Here is a 23,781-nt window from a genome sequence, read left to right on the forward strand (position 1 = left end):
GTGTGCACGTTTTGTCCTCGTCATGCGGTAACCGAATCCATGCGCCCTGCTGCGGCTCACGAGGCAGGGGGGGAGGAGGAGGGGGAGGAGGAGGAGGGGGAGGGGAGGGAGGCGGAGGAGGGGGTGGATGAGGAGGGGGAGGGAAGAGGAGGGAGGAGAGGGTGGAGGAGGAGGGGGAGGAGGAGGAGGGAGGAGAGGGTGGAGGAGGGAGGAGGAGGGGGAGGAGGGAGGAGAGGGAGGAGGAGGGAGGAGGAGGAGGAGGAGGGAGAGGTGGAAGAGGTGGAGGAGGAGGGAGAGGTGGAGGAGGAGGAGGAGGAGGAGGAGAACAGCAGGGTCGAGGGTCTGGTGTGTGTTTAGATTGTGCGGTAACACCAGACTGCAGGGCCGCAGGGGTCAGCCCCATCAATCTGGGTCTTGATGGCTGGACCGGGGTGAGGGCAGCCCTGGGGAACCACCAGCGTCCAACACCGGCCTCCTTGGCCCAGAGTTATGGTGGCTGTGATTACCAGCGACCAAACCCTTCACACTTTTCGTCATCACCCGACTCCTTTTACTTTATTGCTCGCCTTTTTTATGGGTTACTTATTTTCTCCCTGTACCCGTTTCCCGCTCTGCCTCCTTCCACCTGTCCTTCTGCACTCTCGTTTCCTCTCTGTCATAATTCTTCTCTCTCTCTCTCTCTCTCTCCCTGCTCAACTTTTTGCTTCTCTCCTTTCCCCCAACTCAACCCTTCTCCCGCATCCTCCACTATCTTGAGTCTTGAGTCCGCAAAAGACTCAAGACTCACTTGTTCAGAGTTCACATGGACTCTGCATAGCCTCCCCCATACCCCCCCCCCCCCCCCCCCCCCTCTTATACACTTATTGTATGTTGTACGTCCTGGCACTTAAGAATAGAACTAAGCATCGTGTTGCATCTTATCCTAGCTATCTTTGTTGTAGACAGGGAATGGGTGGTTGTTAACACCTAGCGGTTGTTAATGCTTGCCCCTTGGTTCTATGAACGTCCTTACTGTACCGACGGAGACATATTGGTGTTTCTCTTTCTTCTGAAAAATGTACTTATTGTAAGTCGCTTTGCATAAAAGCCTCTGCTAAATTGCCTTAATGTAAATGTAATTTGTGACTCCTCCCCCTCCCCTCCTCTCCCTCCTCGCCCCCTCCTCTTCCCTCCTCACCCCTCCTCTCCATCCTCCCCCCTCCACCTTTTCCCTCTCCCTCCCCCTCCCCCCCCCCTCCAGGTCCGGAGCCGGTCCTGCTCTTCGCCAACCGCATCGACATCCGCCAGGTGCTGCCTCACCGCTCTGAGTACACGCTGCTGCTCAACAACCTGGAGAACGCCATCGCGCTGGACTTCCACCACAGCCACGAGCTGGTGTTCTGGTCGGACGTCACGCTGGACCGCATCATGAAGGCCAACCTCAACGGCTCCAACGTGGAGGAGGTGGTGTCCACCGGCCTGGAGAGCCCAGGTGGGTCCGTGCTGCCGGAGGAGCGAGGCGTGGTCCATTCAGTTACATTTTAATGATTCAAGTTCATTTTATTGTCAATTCAATTAAACATTATTTTCAATTAAGTAAAATTGTATTTTCAATTAAATTACATTTTATTTGCAAATAAATTGTATTTTAAATTAAATTACCTTTTATTTTAAATTAAATTTTATATTAAAAATCTCCTCCTCTTCTCTCGTCTCCTCTCCTCTATTCTCTTCTCCTCTCCTCTTCATTCTCTCCTCTCTTCTCCTCTCCTGTCCTCTGTTCTCCTCCTCTCTTCTCTCCTCTCCTCTCTTCTCTTCTCCTCTCTTCTCTTCTCTCTTCTCTTCTCTTCTCTCCTCTCCTCTCTTCTCCTCTCCTTTTCCTTCTCTCCTCCCCTCTCCCCTCCCCTCCTCTCCTCTCTCCCCGTCCCGCTCCCAGGGGGGCTGGCCATCGACTGGATCCACGACAAGCTGTACTGGACCGACTCCGGGACGTCCCGCATCGAGGTGGCCAACCTGGACGGGACGCACCGCAAGGTCCTCCTCTGGAAGAGCATGGAGAAGCCCCGCGCCATCGCCCTGCACCCCATCGAGGGGTACGCGCACACACACACACTCGGGTGCACACTTGCACGCACACTCACACAAACAAACTCACGCACACACACACACACTTGCGCGCACACATTGGACGCACAAATACTGGCGTACACGCGCGCACCCTCACATTCGCGCACATCCACACTTGGGCAGCTCTCACACCACAGGACTTAATGAATTTGATCCGCGGCAGATGGTTTTCAAAGGAACATAAACTCAAAGATATATCCCCTGTAGGGTTGTCCCAGTTGTAATGTGGCACACGGGCAGTGAGGGATTCAAGTGTTGCTGCCAGAGTCTCGCCTAAAGGCGAGCATCTGCCCTGAACACGTGTTTCCTAACAGCCGAGGTGGCTAACTATGTTTTCCACTCAGTCCTCGCGCGCTGCGGTGGCAGGAGAAAGATTCTTAAATGATGCCCTGGAGAAATTTAGAAGCGAGAACACTCGCTCGGCTTATTAGGTAGCTCATCTACATAAGCTAATTGAAAATATATTAAAAACTACCTGAAAAAACATCAGAACGATGCAGCGTATTGAAGGTGGTTTGGAACTAGCTGCAACAAAGGACTGACACACACACACACACACACACACACACACACACACACACACACACACACACACACACACACACACACACACACACACACACACACACACACACACACACACACATTGAGCCAGTTGTTTGTGTCGAAGAGGTCCTTCTATCATCGTATACAAAACAAGTGGCTTCGTCTTGTTAGCTAGCCCTCACTGTTTATCTCTGTTTGTGTTTGTGTGGGTGTGTTTGTGTGTGTATGTCCATGATGTGTCTGTGCGTGCGTCTGCGTCTGTGTGTGTGTGTGTCTGTGCGTCTGTGTGCGCGTGTGTCGTCTCCAGTAAGATCTACTGGACAGACTGGGGCACCACCCCGCGCATCGAGTACTCCAACATGGACGGCTCCAACCGGCGCATCATCGCCGACACCCACCTCTTCTGGCCCAACGGGCTGACCATCGACTACGCCGGCCACCGCATGTACTGGGTGGACGCCAAGCACCACGTCATCGAGAGAGCCGACCTGGACGGGCGCAACCGCAAGGCCGTCATCAGCCAGGGTGAGCGTCAGGCACACACACAGCTTTTGTACAACCTCATACTCACGGGGCCTGCCCGTAATTCCGACGACTCATTGTTCCGTCGTCTCAATGGTCCGAAGTATTTCCCCCATTAAATCGACATGCCACTATGCCGACGGTTCAATGTCACGAAAACGGAACCCATTGGTCCGAAGGGCCGTTTGTCCGAAGTCAAAGAAGAGGCGCATTAGGCCGACGGTTCAATATGCCGAATAGGCCTTATATGAAGAGTTGTATATCTCTCTCTCTCTCTCTCTCTCTCTCTCTCTCTCTCTCTCTCTCTCTCTCTCTCTCTCTCTCTCTCTCTCTCTCTCTCTCTCTTTCTCTCTTTCGCTCTCTCTCTCTCTCTCTCTCTCTTTCTCTCTTTCTCTCTCTCTCTCTCTCTTTCTCTCTTTCTCTCTTTCTCTCTCTTTCTCTCTTTCTCTCTCTCCCTCTCTCTCTCTCTCTCTCTCCACTTTGCTCTCCAATATTCATCGTGAACGTGATATGTAGGCCTAGGTTGTATTTTGGTGCTTAGTGTGAGAGAGAGAGAGACATTAAACTCTTTATATGTAGACCTATTCAGCATATTGAACCGTCGGCCTAATGCGCCTCTTGTTTGACTTATCGGACAAACGGCCCTTCGGAACAATGGGTTCCGTTTTCGTAACATTGAACCGTCGTCATAGTGGCATGTCGATCTAATGGGAAATACTTCGGACCATTGAGACGTCGGAACAATGAGGCGTCGGAATTACGGCATTGCACCATACTCATGTGATAGTGTTTTCGTCCTGTTGGGATGGGGGGAAATGCAGCAGGAGCGTGGTGTGATGGTTGGCTGGTTGGCTGGTGCAAACCTGGAGAAACAGAACAGCCTGTTCTGTGTTTGCAGGCATCATATTAAATAGTTTTTGTGGATTTTGGTTTGAATATTAAGCCTGCTGGTGTTGATACATAACGCTACGTGCTGCTCAGCAACACGGGTGGGTGGGTAAATGATGAAACGCTGTGTGTCCGTGCACTGTTAAAACACTGATACACTGTTTAAATACGCACTCGTACTTATGTTAAGTGTTACCATGGTGGGGCACGTTATTATACTATGTGGAGTTAATCTATGGCATATTTCTAGTGTGTGTGTGTGTGTGTGTGTGTGTGTGTGTGTGTGTGTGTGTGTGTGTGTGTGTGTGTGTGTGTGTGTGTGTGTGTGTGTGTGTGTGTGTGTGTGTGTGTGTGTGTGTGAATCCAATAAACGTCAAATGTCTTCTCAGTCAAGTGCGTCTGTTTACGTTGCTCATTCCCATGGCGTAGTGTTGTTTCCATGTTGAGTGCATTTGTGCACAAAAACAGGATCTGGCATGTGCAGGTGATGTGTTTCGTTGTGATTCCCATCTTCTGTACACACTCGCACAAATATACACGCAATTACACAAATATAAACACACTAATATATACACACACACAGATACAAACACAGAAACACACACACACACACACACACACACACACACACACACACACACACACACACACACACACACACACACACACACACTCAAATATAAACACACACACACTGAAATATACGCACACTCAAATATATACACACACATAGTCACACACACACACAGTCACACGCACACACTCTGGCTTGCCTCTCAGGCCTCGTATTGCAGCAGGGAGATTTTGCGATGAGGACGAGTGCCAGGAAAGCAACAGTATTAAGTTCCCCAGCCGGGCCACACTTCCCACATCGCAGAAAGAAAACTGTAAATATATGAATAATAATCGCGCCAGACATTTACGGGCCTGGCTCCCTCCGCACCGCGGCGGGGCCCACACAACGCACGGCCCCGACGGAAGCCAAGACACACAGCAGTATTAAGAACAATGGGACTGGTGATTGAGCCACGCCGACCGCGGCCGATCTCTGCGCGTTGTGTTATTGAACTGATTTCTCCTTCCTCCTCTCGTCAGCTAACGTTAGTGTCCCCTCTGTTTGAACGGAGAGCGTGGAGAGAGAGACGGGAGCCACCGGGGGAGATAGCCCTTTTAGAAGAAGGCCCCAAGAAGGACTGGGGGGGGGGGGGGACCAGGGAGGTGAGGGGGATGGGGCTGTTTGATTAGAGGAAGGTGGTGTTGAGGTGGTGGGTGGGTGGGTGGGGGGGGGGGGGATGAGGTTAGAGGGCTGGGCCTCCTTGATGATGTGTGCTTAGAGGATAAAAGTCTGTAATTGGCCTTGTCCTTCCAACCAAAGCCTCTGTTTGCTCACACAAGGGATAGAACAAATAGGGTGGGTGTGTGTGTGTGTGTGTGTGTGTGTGTGTGTGTGTGTGTGTGTGTGTGTGTGTGTGTGTGTGTGTGTGTGTGTGTGTGTGTGTGTTTATGCGTGCACGTGCGTCTCAAATTTGGCAAGCGTGTGTGCACTTAAGTTCAACGATTAGCAAGTGTGTGTGTGTGTGTGTGTGTGTGTGTGTGTGTGTGTGTGTTTATGCGTGCACGTGCGTCTCAAATTTGGCAAGCGTGTGTGCACTTAAGTTCAACGATTAGCAAGTGTGTGTGTGTGTGTGTGTGTGTGTGTGTGTGTGTGTGTGTGTGTGTGTGTGTGTGTGTGTGTGTGTGTGTGTGTGTGTGTGTGTGTGTGCGCACATAGCTGAAACACAGCCTGAATCTCTGCTGCCACTCGCCTGCCTACCCTCCTGCACGTATTGAAATAGCTTGCGGGCGGCCGAGGTATGTTTGAAGGTGAGAGAGAGAGGACGAGGGTGAATCGTGACCCCCCCCACCCCCCCCACCCGTGGTTCACACCCTGGTGGCTTACAGCTGTCTCCTCAGCTGTCCCGGAACAAGTGCAAAGGACCCCTGGCACAATGCAGGAGGAGACATACACAGACACACACACACACACACACACACACACACACACACACACACACACACACAGACACACAGACACACAGACACACACGCACGCGTGCGCGTGCGCGTAAAAGCTAGCCCGAGTGTGTGTGCGCCTGAGTGCGACATCGGTGTGTTTCCATGTGTGTGATCATTAAGCGGTGCGTCTCGGCCTGGATAGGATCAGAAGGTGGTCCACCTATTGAGCGTCGCCTTACCCACACACACCTGGCGGTGTCGGGGGTGGGGGGGGGGGGGGGGGCAGGGGGAAATACGCTGACGTAGACACAGCGGTGGTAAGCACCGAAGTGGTTTCAGGCGACACAGCTGTGGTGGAGTTCAGCTCCCTGCTCAGGGACCTAATGAGAAAATAAGACATTTTATAAACACAGGTCCTCATGAGTCATTATTATTATTGTTGTTATTAGTCCCTGTCCAATTTCACTCGTTAACCACTTGACATTAAAGTAAGCTGTAAAACAGGGCCATTAAAAATAGCAGGCCTGGGTTCTCAAACAGCCCCTTACTGCCACCAGCTCTTTGAAGCACAGAACCCCATAAAAGAACCCGCTGCTCGCTGCAGACGACTCCGATGTGAAGAAGAGAGGGAAGAGGAGGGGGAGGGGGGGGGGGGCGTGGGGAGGAGAGCATAGGAACGATTCACCCTGGGAACATGTTCCCCCATGACGACCGAGTCCTCCCTCCAGCCCCGTCCCCGTCCTGGAGACACTAATAGACGGCGGGGTTTTGCTTTGATCCCGGGCATGTTCCGACGGCGGGCCTTGGAAGCCCGGCCGCAGCGTAACCAGCATCAGGGCCAATGGGAAGCGGGCTAAGGGAAAGCAGCCCGCCCTGCGGCCTCCCAGTAAGGAAAGTGAGTCGTCAGCCCGACCTGGCGATTTTGAAACCGCCATCGAGTGCGGTACAAAATCGCGGCGGGATCCGTTTCCATCCACTTCTCCGTGCCGACGGCCTGCCAAACGTGGCCTTTGTTTCCCCCCCCCTCCGCCATGTGGTTCCCGTCGTGCGGGCTCACTCGTGGGTCACGTGCATCCCATCATACGTCGACTAGAGTGAGCTGTTAGGGCGGCGTGTGGCTCTGGAGGCAGAGCGTTGTTGGCTGGTCCCCAGAAGGTCGCTGGTTCGATCCCCGGCTCCTCCTAGCCGAGTGTCCGGGTGTCCCCGAGCGAGACGCCTCACCCTAACTGCTCCCGACGAGCTGGCTGTCGCCCTGCGTGGCTGACGCCGCCGTCGGTGTGTGAACGTGTGCATGTGTGCATGAACGGGTGAATGTTAGGCGATATTGTAAAGCGCTTTGAGAGGCCACTGGTTAGAGAAGCGCAGTATGAATGCAGTTCATTCATGCAGTCTGTGGTTCTGTTTTTCCCCCTAGGGCTCCCTCACCCGTTTGCCATCACGGTGTTCGAGGACAGCCTGTACTGGACGGACTGGCACACCAAGAGCATCAACAGCGCCAACAAGTTCACGGGCAAGAACCAGGAGATCATCCGCAACAAGCTGCACTTCCCCATGGACATCCACACGCTGCACCCGCAGAGGCAGCCCGCAGGTGGGGGGACGGTCTGGCACACAATAGGCCCACTGCTGATTCACCCAGAGGAGCGTTGATTAGGTCTTGAGGCATGAGGGTTGGGGTTAAAGACGGTCCTTTTGGATGAAGAAGAGACAAGAACATTTTGGGAGGGGAGGAGAAGGGGAAAAGTTGAGGACGGAGTGAGTGGGGGGAGAGGAGAGGTGGGAGAAGTTAAGGTGGGGGGGAGAGAGAAGGGGAGGGAGGAGAAGGGAAAGGAGTGAGTGAGAGAAGTAGAGGAGAATTACAGAGAAGGGGAACCGAGTGAGAGGAGAGGAAACGAGTGTGCAGAAGGACAGGTGGAAGGAGGCAGACACTTTCTTGGCCTCGCAGCCCGGGGCCCGAGCAAGTACGGAATTTCCGTTCCCCCTTTTCACCGCTGTCTCCGTTTTTAAGCAGGGCTACTCTGGTCTCTCCCTTTGTCTCGTCATGACGGTGTGTCTTCTCGCCACTCTCTCCCAGGCGGGCGGAGCCGCTGTGGTGCCAACAACGGGGGCTGCAGCCACCTCTGTCTCCCTAGCAACAAGACGTACATGTGCGCATGCCCCACGGGCTTCAAGAAGGTCGACCACTCCAACTGTGCCAAAAGTGAGTATTCTCCCCGTTAAGAAAGGGCTGTAGTATGTTAAATGGGTTGTAGACGTGTAGTAGACTTGATGTTGTGGATTGTTACCTTTTGATTTAATATGTTAGATTCACGGGTCAACATTTAATTTAATTACATTAAATTGTATTTGTTGTAATCAAAGGTACAGTCTCAAAAGTCTTAAGGCCATCTATATATATGACACAACATTGTGAATTTAGCTTCTAGATTTATACAAATAATACAAATGTAAAGAAAAACGTCCCCAAAAAAAAGAAGGCAATTCTTATAATACTTCTAAGATGATATTAATTCCGGGAATCGTCAGAGACACCTAACACGTCTGCATTCCTTTATTAATCCTCGGTGTCGGTTTACCGCAAATATTTGATGATCATGGGACCTGCGGTCGTATCAGGCCTTCCCGTGCGTACCTGGGACTGAACGCCCCTATCGCTAACCGCACGCCTCCCAGGGAGGACACACTATCCTGGGCGCTTTGTGCTCCAGTATCCCTTTCATAAATAAGACTTCGGCCGGGTAGCGCGTATTCCCTGACAGGACTGGTTTAGAGGTGCAATAACAATAAAGCTGATGCGTTCAGCGCTAAGCACGAAAAAATGAGTCCCTAGTCCCTTAAGGCCATAAAGTAATAAATACCGACGCAGCGAGACAAACGAGGAACGTCATACTTTGTGATGATAAAGACGTAGGGAAAATTATTACTGACGTTTTATTTTTTTGCTAAATGTAATGGATGAGGAAACTGGAGAGCTGAAATAGGGAGCTAAAAATTAAGAAGTAAAAGGGGTTCCATAAAACAACACGTTATCATGGGAAAACATTCTGATTTATCACAAATTCCAATAGGCCAAATCACCTTTTTTATAAAGAGAGATCAATGTGAAATGCATAGAAAAGCTAAATAACGTTGTTATTGTAGAACAAAATGTCTAGCGTTGTGTGTGTGTGTTAGTGTTGTTGTTGCTGTGCTCTATGTTGACCCCCTTCCCCCCCTCCCCTCCAATGGTTAAACCTAGAATACTGACAGAAGACCTCTGGTCTTTAATCAGGTCTTGACAAGTTCCTGCTTTTTGCCCGAAGGACGGACATCCGACGGATCAGCTTCGACACCGAGGACAAGTCGGATGACGTCATCCCTCTGGCCGACGTGCGCAACGCTGTGGCCCTGGACTGGGACAGCAAGGAGGGCTACGTGTACTGGACCGACGTCACCACTGACTCCATCAACAGGGCCTTGTGGAACGCCACCAAGCAGGAGGTTAGTAGCCCGCCAAGCACTCTAGACCCCTCCCCGTCCACCGCCCTGCGACATGACGAGCATCGATAAGCCATTGCACCACAGTGTTTTACAACCACAAATAAGTCACAATTTGTCACATTTACCAAAGCGTCTTATTAATGCTACAGTGCCACCTATAGGTGAGGATACGGAATTACAACTGTTGTCGTTGTAAAGCTTTGTGAGTTGGACGACTTGGTCAATCTGATGTATTGGTCTTACTCTTCATTAGGTGGTGGTGGACACCAGTCTGGAGAGTCCTGCTGGCCTGGCCATCGACTGGGTGACCGACAAGCTCTACTGGACCGATGCTGGTAAAAAATATATACATATATATAAAATGGCACTGAATGTACGCAATGTTTGTCCTGCCCAGACGAAGTCCCCGTGGTGTTAAGTATTTGCTCTGGCTCCTGATTTGTGTCTCAGGAACGGATCGCATCGAGGTGTCCAACGCGGACGGGACCATGAGAACCGTGCTGATCTGGGAGAACCTGGACCGGCCCAGGGACATAGTGGTGGACCCCATAGGAGGGTGAGTCGCCCGTCAACAAACAACCACCGGTTTATAAACCAAACACACCAGGGCACGCAGAGAGTGAGGTACCGCTCTGAAGCCGTGCATATCTAGATCGATAGAGAGACGGATAGACGGATACTTTAGTGATCACCTCCGGGAAACTCCGGTATCCAGCAGCTCACAAAGTCAGTCAACAGATAATTGACAAACAACAAAATGGACAAACAGGAAAAGTCTGTAAAATAAGTCAATCGAAAATTGAGCAATATTGCACATAATTACAAATGCATTTAAAAACGAGCCAGAGATGTATGTACAAATAAATAGATCAGGATGTCCCCTGATGCAGTCTGATGGTTCCGACCCCCTCAGGCTCATGTACTGGACCGACTGGGGCGCCAACCCCAAGATCGAGCGGGCGGGGATGGACGCTTCGGACCGCCTGGTGATCATCTCGTCCAACCTGACGTGGCCCAACGGCCTCGCCATCGACTACGAGACGCAGCGCCTCTACTGGGCCGACGCCGGCACCAAGGTCATCGAGTTCGGGAACTTCGACGGCACCGACCGACAGGTACGCGCCGTTTGTCGGATTGTCTAAATGTTCAATAATGACGTCAGAGTGCTGACGACGAATGTGATAACAACTATCAGAAAAAAAAAATATGATAAAAATGATATGATATGATAAAATAAAATAATTTTTGGAGCCGCGATTTGATCCACTCACTTAAACTCGTTTTGTATTTTCCCTGCTCCGTCCGTCTGACTTTGGATTGGCCAGGTGTTGATTGGCAGCCAGTTGCCCCACCCCTTCGGCCTGACGCTGCACGAGGATAGGCTGTACTGGACGGACTGGCAGTCCAAGAGCATCCAGAGTGCGGACAAGCTCACCGGCCTGGGGCGGCGCACGCTGGCCGAGAACCTGGAGAACCTCATGGACATCCACATGTTCCACCGCCACCGCGAGACAGGTGTGTTTGTGGGAGGGAGAGAGAGAGAGGGAGAGGGAGGGAGAGAGAGAGAGAGAGAGAGAGAGAGAGAGAGAGAGAGAGAGAGAGAGAGAGAGAGAGAGAGAGACTTTACAACTGTGTTTGAGGTCAAACTGTCGTCGCCGTTGGAAACCACCTTGCCTGTTTGCGATACTAAACAGTAGATCCCGTTCCACCTCAAGATGTAAACACCTTCGGTTCGTTCAATCTCACGAAACCCCGGCGTCGGGGTCGGGGCGCGCTCCAAGCGACGGGGGGAATCAATCAAGCGTATTGGTCCTCTGTTATAATTCACACAACGAGCCGCCAACCCATGCCCAGCAGGGCCGTAGTGGCAGCTGACAGTAGGGGGGGGGGATTAGGGGCCAGGTAAACCGATCCCAGCACCCCGGCTCAGAGGGCAGACGACACCCCGGGTGCTAAATACCTAGCCTCTCTCCTTTCACTGATGTATAGAAGGTCCCTGTCCTCCCCTCCCCCCCCCCTCCCCCCAACCAGGCCCTGGAATGCTTTTGTTCAGCCCGGCTCACCGCCTGCCAATCTCCTCGTCCATCTCCCCCTTATTCCACTCAGTATATCCATGTCTTTTTTACTCCGGTCAGATAGACTCAAAAATAGATATATGCATATGTTTAATAAATCGTTAACTCATCCGCATTGTCCGCCAGTATGGATATTGGTCATATTTGAGGTTATGTCTCACTATTGCCTTTTTTAATATTTTTTTTTAACTGACCTATATAAAAATATATATCTAGATCAAAAAATATATTCTATCTCTGTAGCTAACTTGAGATACTGAAGTTAGCAACATTGATAGAGTGAACATCACTCCACACATGCACGCAGACTGTGTCCCGGCAGGAGGAAATGCCACGGTGACATTTACACACACATTTATACGCTGTCGTATAAACATTTGTGTCCCGTCCCGCAGTGAGTAACCCGTGTGCTGTGAGCAACGGGGGCTGCAGCCACCTGTGTCTCCTGGCCCCCTCCCCACTGACCTCCAGCTGTGCCTGTCCCACCGGCATCAACCTGCAGACAGACGGGAAGACCTGCACTCCCGGTACGACGCCAGCAGACAATTTTAACGACTTGAACCGAATTCGGATTTTCTAGGATATAAATTGACATGTTGAGGGATTTAGTTTTAATGCTAAAATGCTAAATGGACTGCATTTATACAGCACTCTTCTTACCAGTGGCCATTCAAAGCGCTTTACAATATTGCCTCACATTCTGCCATTCATGCACACATTCACACACTCTAGCTAGGAGGAGCCGGGGATCGAACTAGCAACCTTCTGGTTACAAGCCAACCCACGCTACCTCCTGAACCACATGCAGTATAGTTATATGTGTGTGTGTGTTTGTGTGTGTTTCAGGAATGAGCAGCTTCCTGATCTTTGCCAGGAGGACAGACATCAGGATGGTGTCTCTGGACATCCCCTACTTTGCCGACGTGGTGCTGGCCGTCAACAGCACCATGAAGAACACCATCGCCATCGGAGTCGACCCCACGGAAGGTGTGTGTGCTCCCCCCCCCCCCCCCTTTGCTCTGGCCTTTGAGGGGTGCATAATGATGAGTTGCACTGTCGGTGGGGTTGCATTTGACTGCAGTGGCGGTCGCAAACCCACCCCGAGTCTCCATGGTGACACACGATGTGCACAGGGGCCATCTGAACAAGCACCCCCTCTCAATCAGGCTATTTAGTTTTATTAGAGAGTGTGTGTGTGTGTGTGTGTGTGTGTGTGTGTGTGTGTGTGTGTTTGTGTTTAGGTATTTTCTTCCTAATTGTATTTGTATTTATTTGTGACATTAAAAAGGCAAGGAATTCAACTGGGTGAACTAATATGTGCACAATGGCGCCCCCTGCAGGAAAAGTGTATTGGTCCGACAGCACGCTGAAGAAGGTCAGCCGGGCCAACATGGACGGCAGCGAGCATGAGGAAATCATTGCCACTGGTGAGCTCTGCTCCAGGTTTACACTGTGACCAACACTAGTATGTTGTTTATAATTATGCACCATTTCTCTCACCTTCAGCTTATGTCAAAAGGTTCATTTAAATTAAATTGCGTTTGTATCACCCTTAATCCCAGGTACAGACTCAAAGTGCTTAACAGGCCGTATATGTATGACCCCCCCTGACCCTAGCCCCCCAGAGGGCAAAAAAAACCTCCCTTAATTTGCAAGGAGGAAATCTTGAGAAGGAACGCAGACCTCCTTCCAGGGATGATCAGGAGTGCAATGGGGGCCATCATTTACACACACACACACACACACACACACACACACACACACACACACACACACACACACACACACACACACACACACACACACACACACACACACACACACACACACACACACACACAACAAATACATACATACAGGCAAAACGTTTTAAACCGTTTTGTGATGGGGTGCTTGCCGGAGAGGACATTCTTTGAGTTTCATTTTCACGCATAAATGAGCATAAACTGAGGCATCCTGCAAAAAGGTTGACAACATCTGCAGGTAACCTCTTCCTGCACCCACCTGCTCCCACTGTGTTCCCCGTCCTCACCGTGTCCCTGTCGTCACAGGCCTCATGACGACGGACGGCCTGGCGGTCGACGCGATCGGCCGGAAGATCTACTGGACTGACACAGGCACCAACCGCATCGAGGTGGCCAACCTGGACGGCTCCATGCGCAGGGTCCTGATCTGGCAGAACCTGGACAGCCCGCGGGCCATCGCGCTCTACAACGAGAAGGGGTGAGCACAGAGACACCTTGAACTGTACATCCCTGGGCTACTGGTTAAGGAGTTGGACCGGTAACCGGAGGGTTACAAAAACTGTCAGCCACCAGCCTACCCAGTGGACTGTGGCAAATGATGCTTATCTATCCAACAGGTCTCGGGTTAGGGTTAGGGTTAGTTTGGTGGCAAAATTCTTATAGGGGGAGCCAATAAGCTACACTTTAAGTTAAATGCACGACTTGGCCGCCCTTATGAATGAGTTAATGAGTTGCTAAAGTTGAGCAACGTTTCTTCTCAGAAGTGACTTATGAGCGAAAAATCGATGAACCAGTTTCCTGCCCCCGACTTTAAGACTTTTAGACGCGTCCTGATACTAGATCAGGTGGTTCCCTCTCCACGTCTTAACTCCGCTCTGTCCCCGGCGCCCAGGTACATGTACTGGACGGACTGGGGCGAGAACGCCAAGCTGGAGCGCGCCGCCATGGACGGCACGGACCGCGCTGTGTTGATCAGCAACAACCTGGGCTGGCCCAACGGCCTCGCCATCGACAAGGCCGGGGCCCAGCTGCTGTGGGCCGACGCCCACACTGAGGTCAGCCCCCCGCCCCTTCACCCCCTCCATCCCAATACTGTACACCCCCATGAGAGCGTAATAGGTTGAAACTGGTGTCCTCACCTGTTTGTAAGACCCTTAACTAGGGCTGGCCAATAATTTGATTACGATTATTAATCGCGATAAAACTCACGTCGATTACGACGATAAGCATTAGACATAAATGCTCGATATTAAAAATAAATACAAATAAAATAATTGTATTTACATTATTTTCAATAGGTTACAAGGCAAGCTACCTTATATTATTCTGTTGGAAGCAGATAAAACACGTTTGTGAAGTTAAATGTTAATATTTAAATGTGATTGAATGTTCCCTTATCACAAATATGGTTATAAACAAAAAAGTATGGTTTAATTAATAAACACTCTAGTTTCTTCAGGCTGCAGCAGTATCAAATCATATATCTTGATTAATATCGATATCGATCAATATCAAAAAAATAATCGTGATAATATTTTTTGCAATATCACCCAGCCCTACCCTTAACCTTATTCAAAGTATTTAGTTGTTGTTGAGCATATTGAGATAATTTGAATAGTTTAAGATGCAGGTTTTAAATAATGGACATTAAATATCTAATATATATATTCTTAATACTTCTCATCGCTTAAAAATGATCTTAATGAGATGAGATTTGTCGTAGTTCTATGATGACCGAAACCATTGGACTGCGCTGTACCAAACCAAGACGAAGGGGCAGCCCTGTCAATCCCAGTTTCCCACCAGTGTAACCACACACAACAATGCGACACCACGTCAACCAACCCCTCCGCATGCTCAACGAAGAGAAGATACGCCGTTCACCCCCGTGGCGGCGGTGAGTGTAACCCTCTGTCCCGCTGTGCTCTCCGCAGCGCATCGAGGCGTCCGACCTCAACGGGCTGAACCGCCGCACCTTGGTGTCCCCGGTGCAGCACCCGTACGGCATGACCCTCCTGGGGCCCCACATCTACTGGACCGACTGGCAGAGCCGCAGCATCCAGCGGGCCGACAAGGCCAGCGGGGCCAACGCCATCACCGTGGTCTCCAACCTGCCGGGGCTGATGGACATCCAGGCGGTCGACCGCGCCACACCGCTGGGTATGTCACCCCTCCGCCGCGAGTTCGACTCTCCGTTCATGCACACATTGGTTGGTGTCTTCCTCAAGGACACCTCGACACTCACGCTAGGAGGAGCCGGGCATCGAACTAGCAACCTTCCGGTTAACAGCCAACCCGCTCTTCCTCCTGAGCCACAAGGCCGCCCGAGAACTATCGTAATCCTCTTCAATCTCTCTCTCTCTCTCTCTCTCTCTCTCTCTCTCTCTCTCTCTCTCTCTCTCTCTCTCTCTCTCTCTCTCTCTCTCTCTCTCTCTCTCTCTCCCCCTCCCAGCCTTCAACAGGTGCGGGCGTACGAACGGCGGCTGCACCCACCTGTGCCTCCCGCGGCCCAACGGCACGTCCTGCGCCTGCCCCACCGGCGTGCTGCTCAAGGGCGACGGCAGGTCGTGCGACGACTCGCCCGAGACCTACCTGCTGTTCTCCAACCGGGTGAGCGTGCGCCGCATCTCGCTGGACACCAACGACCACACGGACGTGCACGTGCCGGTGCCCGAGCTGCACAACGTCATCTCGCTGGACTACGACAGCGTGGACGGCAAGCTCTACTACACCGACGTCACGCTGGATGTCATCAGGTAGCCACGCACGCACGCGCGCACGCACGCACGCACGCACACACACACGCAAATCATATCTGCATCGAACATCAATGCATACAATCTCCCCTACATGACAACTAGGGTTTCGTAAATGCAGACATAGTAGTTAGAATATAGATTACACACATGCTATGTTGTTTAAAGGGCCCATGACATGCCACCAGGTGTGAGTGTGATTAGACTTCACACTCGCATGTCATGGGACCTTTAAAAAATGTTGGCGCAGAGAGGCAAGAATGAGCCTTTGTCTAGGCACAGTGTGACCTCGGCTAACATCAACGCATAAAGCCTCAATCTTTCCAAAAACCCTACCCCATTATGAATGACGTGTATCATTCACTGTAATTTAGGTTGGATTGAGGCGCTTGCTTGAGAGTTATTACGGCACCGTCACTAACAAACAAAATGGCCGCATCTTCTCTCTCTCTTCGTCCAGACGTTCCAACCTGGACGGCACGGGCATGGAGACGGTGATCAGCCAGGGCCTGAAGACCACCGACGGGCTGGCGGTGGACTGGGTGGCCCGCAACATGTACTGGACCGACACCGGCCGCAACACCATCGAGGTGGCCCGGCTGGACGGCACCTGCCGCAAGGTCCTGGTCAACAACAGCCTGGACGAGCCCAGAGCCATCGCCGTCTTCCCCAGCAAAGGGTGAGACGGGGGGGGGGGCGGGCAGTAGAGGGCGCTGTAGGGAGGGGGAGGGGGAGACGGGGGGGGCAGTAGGGGGCGCTGTAGAGTGAGGGAGGGGGAGACGGGAGCCCAGTAGGGGCGCTGTAGGGAGGGGGAGACGGGAGCCCAGTAGGGGGCGCTGTAGGGAGGGGGAGACGGGGGGCAGTAGGGGGCACTGTAGGGAGGGGGAGGGTGAGACACAGATTGAGCTCATTTGTAATATTTGTCGTAGCAAGGGATTCAATAATAACAACACTGTGTTAGCAATGCTGAACCGCTATACTGAATATTATAAAAGAAGAAAACATGCATCCAACTTGGAATTTGTTGCTTGTTTTTGACCTCATCGTCTCTTCATTGGTTTAACCCTCTAGCTTCCTCCCTCCACCTCCAGGTATCTGTTCTGGACGGACTGGGGACACATCGCCAAGATCGAGCGCTCCCATCTGGACGGCTCCGACCGCAAGGTCCTCATCAACACGGACCTGGGCTGGCCCAACGGGCTCACCTTGGACTACGACACGCGCAGGTACGTGGTGGCCGTGGGCGGGAGTGTGTGTGTGTGTGTGTGTGTGTGTGTGTGTGTGTGTGTGTGTGTGTGTGTGTGTGTGTGCGTGCGTGCACGACAGTGCTTGAGGTCAAACTGGAACTGTCGTCACCGGTGGTGATGGTGTGTGTGTGAATGTGTTTGTGTCTGCGAAAAATGTGATCAAAGTAGTTTGTGAACATTAATATTGTTATTAAATTCCGGTGCTGACTTGCATGTGTTTGATCATTCTCTGGCCAGCGGTCTCAGCATGGAGGGATCCGATCCATTCTCTGAACGCCCACAGCGTGTGTTGACATCGGTGGTGTTTCTGTTCTCTGTCGCAGGATTTTCTGGGTGGACGCCCACCTCGACCGGATCGAGAGCTCAGACCTGAACGGGAAGCTGCGTCAAATCCTCGTCAGCCCTGTCTCACACCCCTTTGCCCTCACGCAGGTACCCCACCCCCCCACCCCTCTCCCCGACGGGGTACCAACCTCCACTCGGCCTCCTCCACCCTCTCCTGTGCTCCCTCTCGCCCCTCACTCCTCCACTCATCCAGCCACTGCGTTGTGACACCACTCTGTTGTGACGTGCCCACCTCGACACCCCTACTGAGAGCTCATTACAACGTAAACCATTCCTTCTCCTTTTCCATCTCTGACCTTCATTTTTCTTCCCTTCTTTTTGTCTCCAACCCCCCCCCCCGCCCCCCACCCTGTTCTCTTTCCCTCTTTTCCTCCTTGTTCCCCACCCCTCCCCTCCCCGGCTCCTTGTCCGTCTGTGTTCCTCCTCTTTTCCCCTTCCTTTTCTTCCTCTCTGTGTTTGTCTCTCTCTCTCTCTCTCCCCTTTTCCTCCTCTCCCGGTGTCCCCAGCCCAAGCCGGTTCCCTCCCCTCTAACCCCTTTCTCCCGACTCTCGCAGCAAGACCGCTGGATCTACTGGACGGACTGGCAGACCAAGTCCATCCAGCGCGTGGACAAACACGCCGGCCGCAGCAAGGAAACGGTGCTGGCCAACGTGGAGGGTCTCATGGACATCATAGTGGTGTCCCCTAACCGCCAGTCAGGTGAGGAGATGGTGGACGTCCGTTTCCCCCCCCCCCCCCCCCCCGAACACCGTCGCCCCCCCCGGTCTTAAAATGGCACCAATCTTCTGGACGGATGACGTCATCCACCAAGTTCAAGCTCCTCCCCATCACGGCCCTGCCGGGACACGGGGCCTAAGGAGTTGTGTGTGTGTGTGTGTGTGTGTGTGTGCGTGTTAGTGTTTGTGTGTGGTAGTGGGTGGGTGTGTGTTAGTGAGTGGGAGGGTGAGGCTGTGTGTGTGGTAGTGGTCCTGTGTGTGTGTGTGTGTCTGGTAGTGGTTGTGTGTTTGGTAATGTGTGTGTGTGTTAGTGTGTGGGTATTAGGGCTTTGACTCCGAACTTCGTTGTTCGAATATAATTCGAATATCAAAAAATAAATCAAAATTCGAACGAATATTAGGCAGCCCTTAATATTCAAACCTGTTATGGGCAGGCCAAGAGGGAGAGACGTCGGAGAACCCCACGCAGTCTCTTCATAATATTGTAATGACCACAGAAGAGGCAGTGAATGAAGTATTGATTTGACAGCGATTTATTATAGACCTAATAAACCGTTGGAACATGCAAGACCGGTAACCATAGCTACGCCGGTAAACAAACCTCGCAAAGCCCAATCCAGGTCTTACTGAAGGCATTTAATGGTCAAAACATTATTAAAAAATATTCGAATATATTTGAATATTAATATTAGTAAACAAACAAACTTCGAATAGGATTTTTGGGCAAAAGTCAAAGCCCTAGTGGGTATGTGCGCGTGTGGGTGTATGCATGTGGTAGTTGGTGTGTGTGTGTGTGTGTGTGTGTGTGTGTGTGTGTGTGTGTGTGTGTGTGTGTGTGTGTGTGTGTGTGTGTGTGTGTGTGTGTGTGTGTGTGTGTGTGTGTGTGTGTGTGTGTGTGTGTGCGTGTGTGCGCGTGTGTGCAAGCAAGCGCGCGCGCTTGCTTGCTTTGAAAAAGGGCACCGAGTCCGAACGGTTGTTGGCAGATGCTGTGATAGGTCTGAGCTGTGATTGTTCCCGGAGCCGTGGCCTCTTAGGGGGGGGTCCACCGGTAGAGAGGCACGCCACTGAACGGCTGCCGTCTGTCCCCAGGTTCCAACCTCTGCAGCGCCAACAACGGAGGCTGCACACACCTCTGCTTCGCCAAGACCAACAGCTTTGTGTGCTCCTGCCCTGACGAGCCCGACGGCAGACCCTGCTCCACCAGTGAGTTGCTGTTTTGTGCGTTTGTGTGTGTCTGTGTCTATGCTTGTGTTTGTGTGTCCGTCTGTCGGTCTGTCTGTCTGCGTTGGTGTGCGTGTGTTCGCTGTGTCTGTCTGTGATTGTGTGTGTGTGTGTGTGTGTGTGTGTGTCCGTTTGTGTGTGTGTGTGTGTGTGTGTGTGTGTGTGTGTGTGTGTGTGTGTGTGTGTGTGTGTGTGTGTGCGTGCAATAAATGTCATCAAGGTAGTTTGACCAATAATATTAATTAATAATATGTGTTCGATCAGTCTCAGGCTTCGTCCCCACTCCGCCCACTAGAGGGCGCCACGTCACCCCTGCTTCCAAACTCCCCAAGGCGGCCTCCGACGCTCCACCGAACGGGCCGGTGCTTCATAAGTATGTTTCGTCTCAAACCAAATCCACCCCAACAGATGTTGGGTGTTTACTCCGTTACGATTCTGGTGATGCTCCACTAAACAAAGCCCTCAGTGCATACGCTTTGTTGATGCTTTACATCTCATCAAATACTTTGTTATTCAAAGTCGGCAGTTGTCATTTTTATTCATTGTGGATTCTGTGTCTTGCAGCTGCACCGACAAGAACCTGAACGTTGAAGGATGCCTGCAGAGCAATGTGATCTCAGCTCCTCACGGTGAGTGACGGATCCGAGCTCCTGTTTCCATCACCAGCCTTAATCTGCATAATGCTAATGTCTTGTTGGCAATCAACCTGCGGGACGACCCTGTAACAAGCATCTTTGTCGCCTCTCCCAGGGGAAGGGCTTCACATCAGCTACGTGATTGGTGGAGTGCTGACCATCCTGGCTATTCTCATCCTCATCGCAGCCTTCATTATCTACAGGTGATTGCACCTCAACACCCCCTTGCTCGTCTCCCTTTCTCCATGAACAGTGCTTACCACTGCTTACATCTGTTCAGAATTACAATCTGATTATTTTATTACATCTTATTGTACACAAGAAAGTAAACAACAATACCATTTTTAGGCTTGATTTCTCAACAGCTACATAGCAGCAACAATGCTAGATAAAGTAAAATAAAAGATAAGATAATAATAACCATGGGATTGGTTTGTTACAGGGTCATAAGTTTGTTATAGGGTTTGGAAGTTATTTACATTTTTCATTTTCCTACCGTCCACATTCTCGATCTGTCAGGCATAAGAAATCAAAGTTTGCCGACCCGGGGGTGAGCAACCTGACGTACAGCAACCCCTCGTACCGAACCTCCACTCAGGAGGTGAAGATCGAGGCCTCGCAGAAGCCTCCCATCTACAACCAGCTTCGATATAAGAAGGAGGTACCTAAACCAAAAGCGATGAATGAAAAATGAAAGCAAAGACTCCTGCTCTTTTTCTTGGAATTCATTAGAAATAAATGAGACCAGAGTGATGAATCATTTACAGTTTCTTAACCTCGTGGAGTCGCTGCACTCGTGCAGTCGGTCATCACTGAGACCGTTTGTGTCTCTGTGATGCTAGATAGAGGGGTGATGTGTGATATGATGCCGGCAGCCGAGGTCGACTCTCATCTGTGCCTTCTCTCCCCCCCCCCCCCCGCTCACCTCTCTCCCCCACCACAGCTCTCCCATCCTTACAATTCCCTCTCTCCCTTTATCTTTTGACCGCCCTGTCCCGTGGAGAGGTAGCTACGCTGCATGGAGGAACTTGAGGCCTTTCTGAACTCAGTTCTCCCTCACTCACGCGTTCTCTGCTGCAGTGCTTCTTAGCGTTGTTGTGTGATTCTCTCAACGCATGTTGAAAGTTGCTGTTCTTTGAAAATGACAGATTTGGTTTGCGTGCAACATTAACACATTGTGTGGAAATATTGCAATTCTAGGTGATTGCTGGCCTGAGACAACAAAATACTTTTGAAACTGTAATGGCGTGACAAATGTGTGATGTTACTGCTGCTGTTTAACATGTAAAGGCCCAACTTCGCCCGTGGTCTGCATCCTTTGTTTTTTCCACCAAGTGACCTAACCTTACATTTGTCACAACGACAGCATAACAGATTACTTAACTTGAATTGAGTCTTGTAACGTAAACACAAGTGCTGCGATCAGTAAATGAGGCCGCTATTTATTGTTTTCAAAACGCCTCAAAGTTATTCTGGCCTTGTGACCTCAAGCTGGGGCCTCGACCCCCAGGTTAGGAACGACTGGACTGAACTAACCCAAGAGGAAAGCGATACTAAGCCTTTAGCAAACTGCAGTGCATGGGTTGACGTGTGAGGCTGGCACTTCAAGAGTGGTTTGCTGTCCGTCAGTGTGTCAGTCCGTTATCTCCTGCGTTGTGTCCACCGACTCACCTCCGTCCGACACCCCTCCTCCTTAGGGCGGAGTGGACGGCGGCTACACCAAGGAGAAGATCCGCATCGTGGAGGGCGTGTGCCTGCTGTCCACTGACGATCTCTACTGGGACGACCTCAAGCAGATCAAGCCGTCGCGCGGCGGCCTGCACACCTGCATGCGCACCGACACGGTGTCCCTGCAGGCCAGCAGCGCCTCGCTGGACGACGGCGAGACGGAGCAGCTGCTGCAGGAGGAGACGTCCGAGTGCTCGTCCATCAGCACGCTGACCCCGTCCACCGTCACCCCGCAGCGCCACACCCAGCACAGCCTGCCCGACACCGGCTGGGCCTCCGCCCGCAAGCCCTCCACCGAGAGCCAAGTGTGAGGCGGCGGCGGCGGCGGTTTTGGTGGTGCCGTTCCGCTCTCTCTCTCTGTCTCTCTGTCTCTCTCTCTCTCTCTCTGTCTCTGTCTCTGTCTCTGTCTCTCTCTCGTCTCTCTGTCTCTCTCTGTCTCTGTCTCTGTCTCTCTCTCTCTGTCTCTCTCTCTCTCTCTCCCTCGCTCCCTCAACCCACTCCCCCCCCCACCCCTCGTCCCTTCGACTTCATGTGCTTTTTTTACAAATCTCTTGCGGCATACCTAGGAAACAGACAAACACGAACAAGCGCACACATATTTATATTCGGTACAACTTATACCTGCAAAGATTTATATAGACGTTAGGTACAAACGCATAGGTACACCGGATCCTAGGTAGTCGCGTTCTGATGCTATGTAGGAAACGTAGTCCATGTGATCCTGAGTAATAATATAGTTCACATCAAGGCAAAACCTCTGAAGAATGGACTCCGTCCCGCCTGCACACTTGCTAATAAATGCGTACATTTATGGACAAAATGCAAATCCATACACTCAGAACTATTTATGGCAAAATTGACAACTAATAAAGACAATAAATGAGTATGCTGGAATGGAGTGCGCAAGACTCTTGCAGATGGAGTGGAAAAGTGCATCCAGGGATTCCTGGAGCCTTTGTTTTTTAAAGATGCAAAAGTTTCAAAGCGAGGGACGCTGTTTTTGTGTAGAATTAAATTTTTGTGAACTTTTTTTTTTTTTACAATGCTAAACAAAACTGCTTGAATATGTAACAAAACGCCCTCTCTCATGCCACTGGTCAGTCGTCAAGTCTCTATGAACTATTTATGAACATTTTATATCTCAGAGTGGGTTTGTTGATATTTTTTTGGGAAATGGCCTGATTGTTGTGTTCAAGCTGTTCGCATACTCAGATATTCAAAAGTGATATTTATGGACAGTGCCAAAGGGGAGAGCCTCTCACATATCTGCCCTCATTTCCTCATGCTACAGTACACTACAAATGAATGTTTTGTTTTTCCTGAAAACTGGATCTTCACTCCACCCTACTTCTAAGGACTGGACCGTTTTCCCCTCAGTGCTCAGAGCCTGTGCGTGGATGTAATCTGGGCTCTCCGGTCAGAGTCCTTTCATCCTAAATGAAACCGGCAAAGAAAAGACTGCAAGAACCTTTATGTTTCAGGAAAATCGCTGATTTGCTCCTTCGCCTGAACAGCAGAAGACGCCATGATGAAGTATAGCCTAAGTGCCAAACTTTTCCCCCCCACTTCTCTTCTTCTCATCCAGTTCTATTTATATTACTCTGGGGTTGTTTAAATGCACGTCAGGTTCTATGGTAGCATTTTTGTGAATAGTACATCTTATCAACTCTGTAAATCTGTAATGGAGTGTCGTTCCATGCTCCCAGTATAACACATGAGCCCCCACCTCTCTGTATATTATGTGTATAACACTGTGCATATCCGGAACCATTGAGC

General features: G+C 51.1%; 1 protein-coding gene and 1 non-coding gene across 3 annotated transcripts in view; both read left to right on the forward strand.

Annotated features, from left to right (window-relative positions):
• The window catches only part of lrp4 (low density lipoprotein receptor-related protein 4), an 80,311-nt gene extending 57,995 nt beyond the window's left edge, over nt 1–22,316 (forward strand). Inside the window, exons 12-38 of one of the 2 annotated variants that reach the window (XM_056607620.1) lie at nt 1,241–1,471; nt 1,916–2,072; nt 2,960–3,177; nt 7,472–7,648; nt 8,132–8,257; nt 9,329–9,537; nt 9,791–9,872; nt 9,988–10,093; nt 10,451–10,652; nt 10,863–11,052; nt 12,008–12,139; nt 12,459–12,599; nt 12,953–13,039; nt 13,664–13,835; nt 14,250–14,412; nt 15,292–15,517; nt 15,810–16,113; nt 16,574–16,792; nt 17,205–17,339; nt 17,684–17,792; nt 18,212–18,404; nt 19,511–19,624; nt 19,907–20,015; nt 20,207–20,271; nt 20,393–20,480; nt 20,797–20,938; nt 21,975–22,316. In XM_056607620.1, the coding sequence (XP_056463595.1) occupies nt 1,241–1,471; nt 1,916–2,072; nt 2,960–3,177; nt 7,472–7,648; nt 8,132–8,257; nt 9,329–9,537; nt 9,791–9,872; nt 9,988–10,093; nt 10,451–10,652; nt 10,863–11,052; nt 12,008–12,139; nt 12,459–12,599; nt 12,953–13,039; nt 13,664–13,835; nt 14,250–14,412; nt 15,292–15,517; nt 15,810–16,113; nt 16,574–16,792; nt 17,205–17,339; nt 17,684–17,792; nt 18,212–18,404; nt 19,511–19,624; nt 19,907–20,015; nt 20,207–20,271; nt 20,393–20,480; nt 20,797–20,938; nt 21,975–22,316 (4,439 nt within the window). The remainder of the gene's footprint in view (nt 1–1,240; nt 1,472–1,915; nt 2,073–2,959; nt 3,178–7,471; nt 7,649–8,131; nt 8,258–9,328; nt 9,538–9,790; nt 9,873–9,987; nt 10,094–10,450; nt 10,653–10,862; nt 11,053–12,007; nt 12,140–12,458; nt 12,600–12,952; nt 13,040–13,663; nt 13,836–14,249; nt 14,413–15,291; nt 15,518–15,809; nt 16,114–16,573; nt 16,793–17,204; nt 17,340–17,683; nt 17,793–18,211; nt 18,405–19,510; nt 19,625–19,906; nt 20,016–20,206; nt 20,272–20,392; nt 20,481–20,796; nt 20,939–21,974) is intronic. The other variant, XM_056607621.1, reaches the window with a different exon arrangement.
• LOC130404105 (small nucleolar RNA SNORD67) lies at nt 12,646–12,762 on the forward strand. The gene has a single exon (XR_008904182.1). It is a non-coding gene; the product is annotated as a small nucleolar RNA SNORD67 (small nucleolar RNA).
• Nucleotides 22,317–23,781: the final 1,465 nt, after the last annotated feature.

This window comes from Gadus chalcogrammus, chromosome 14 (genome assembly GCF_026213295.1).
Source record: "Gadus chalcogrammus isolate NIFS_2021 chromosome 14, NIFS_Gcha_1.0, whole genome shotgun sequence".
Taxonomy (NCBI): domain Eukaryota; kingdom Metazoa; phylum Chordata; class Actinopteri; order Gadiformes; family Gadidae; genus Gadus; species Gadus chalcogrammus.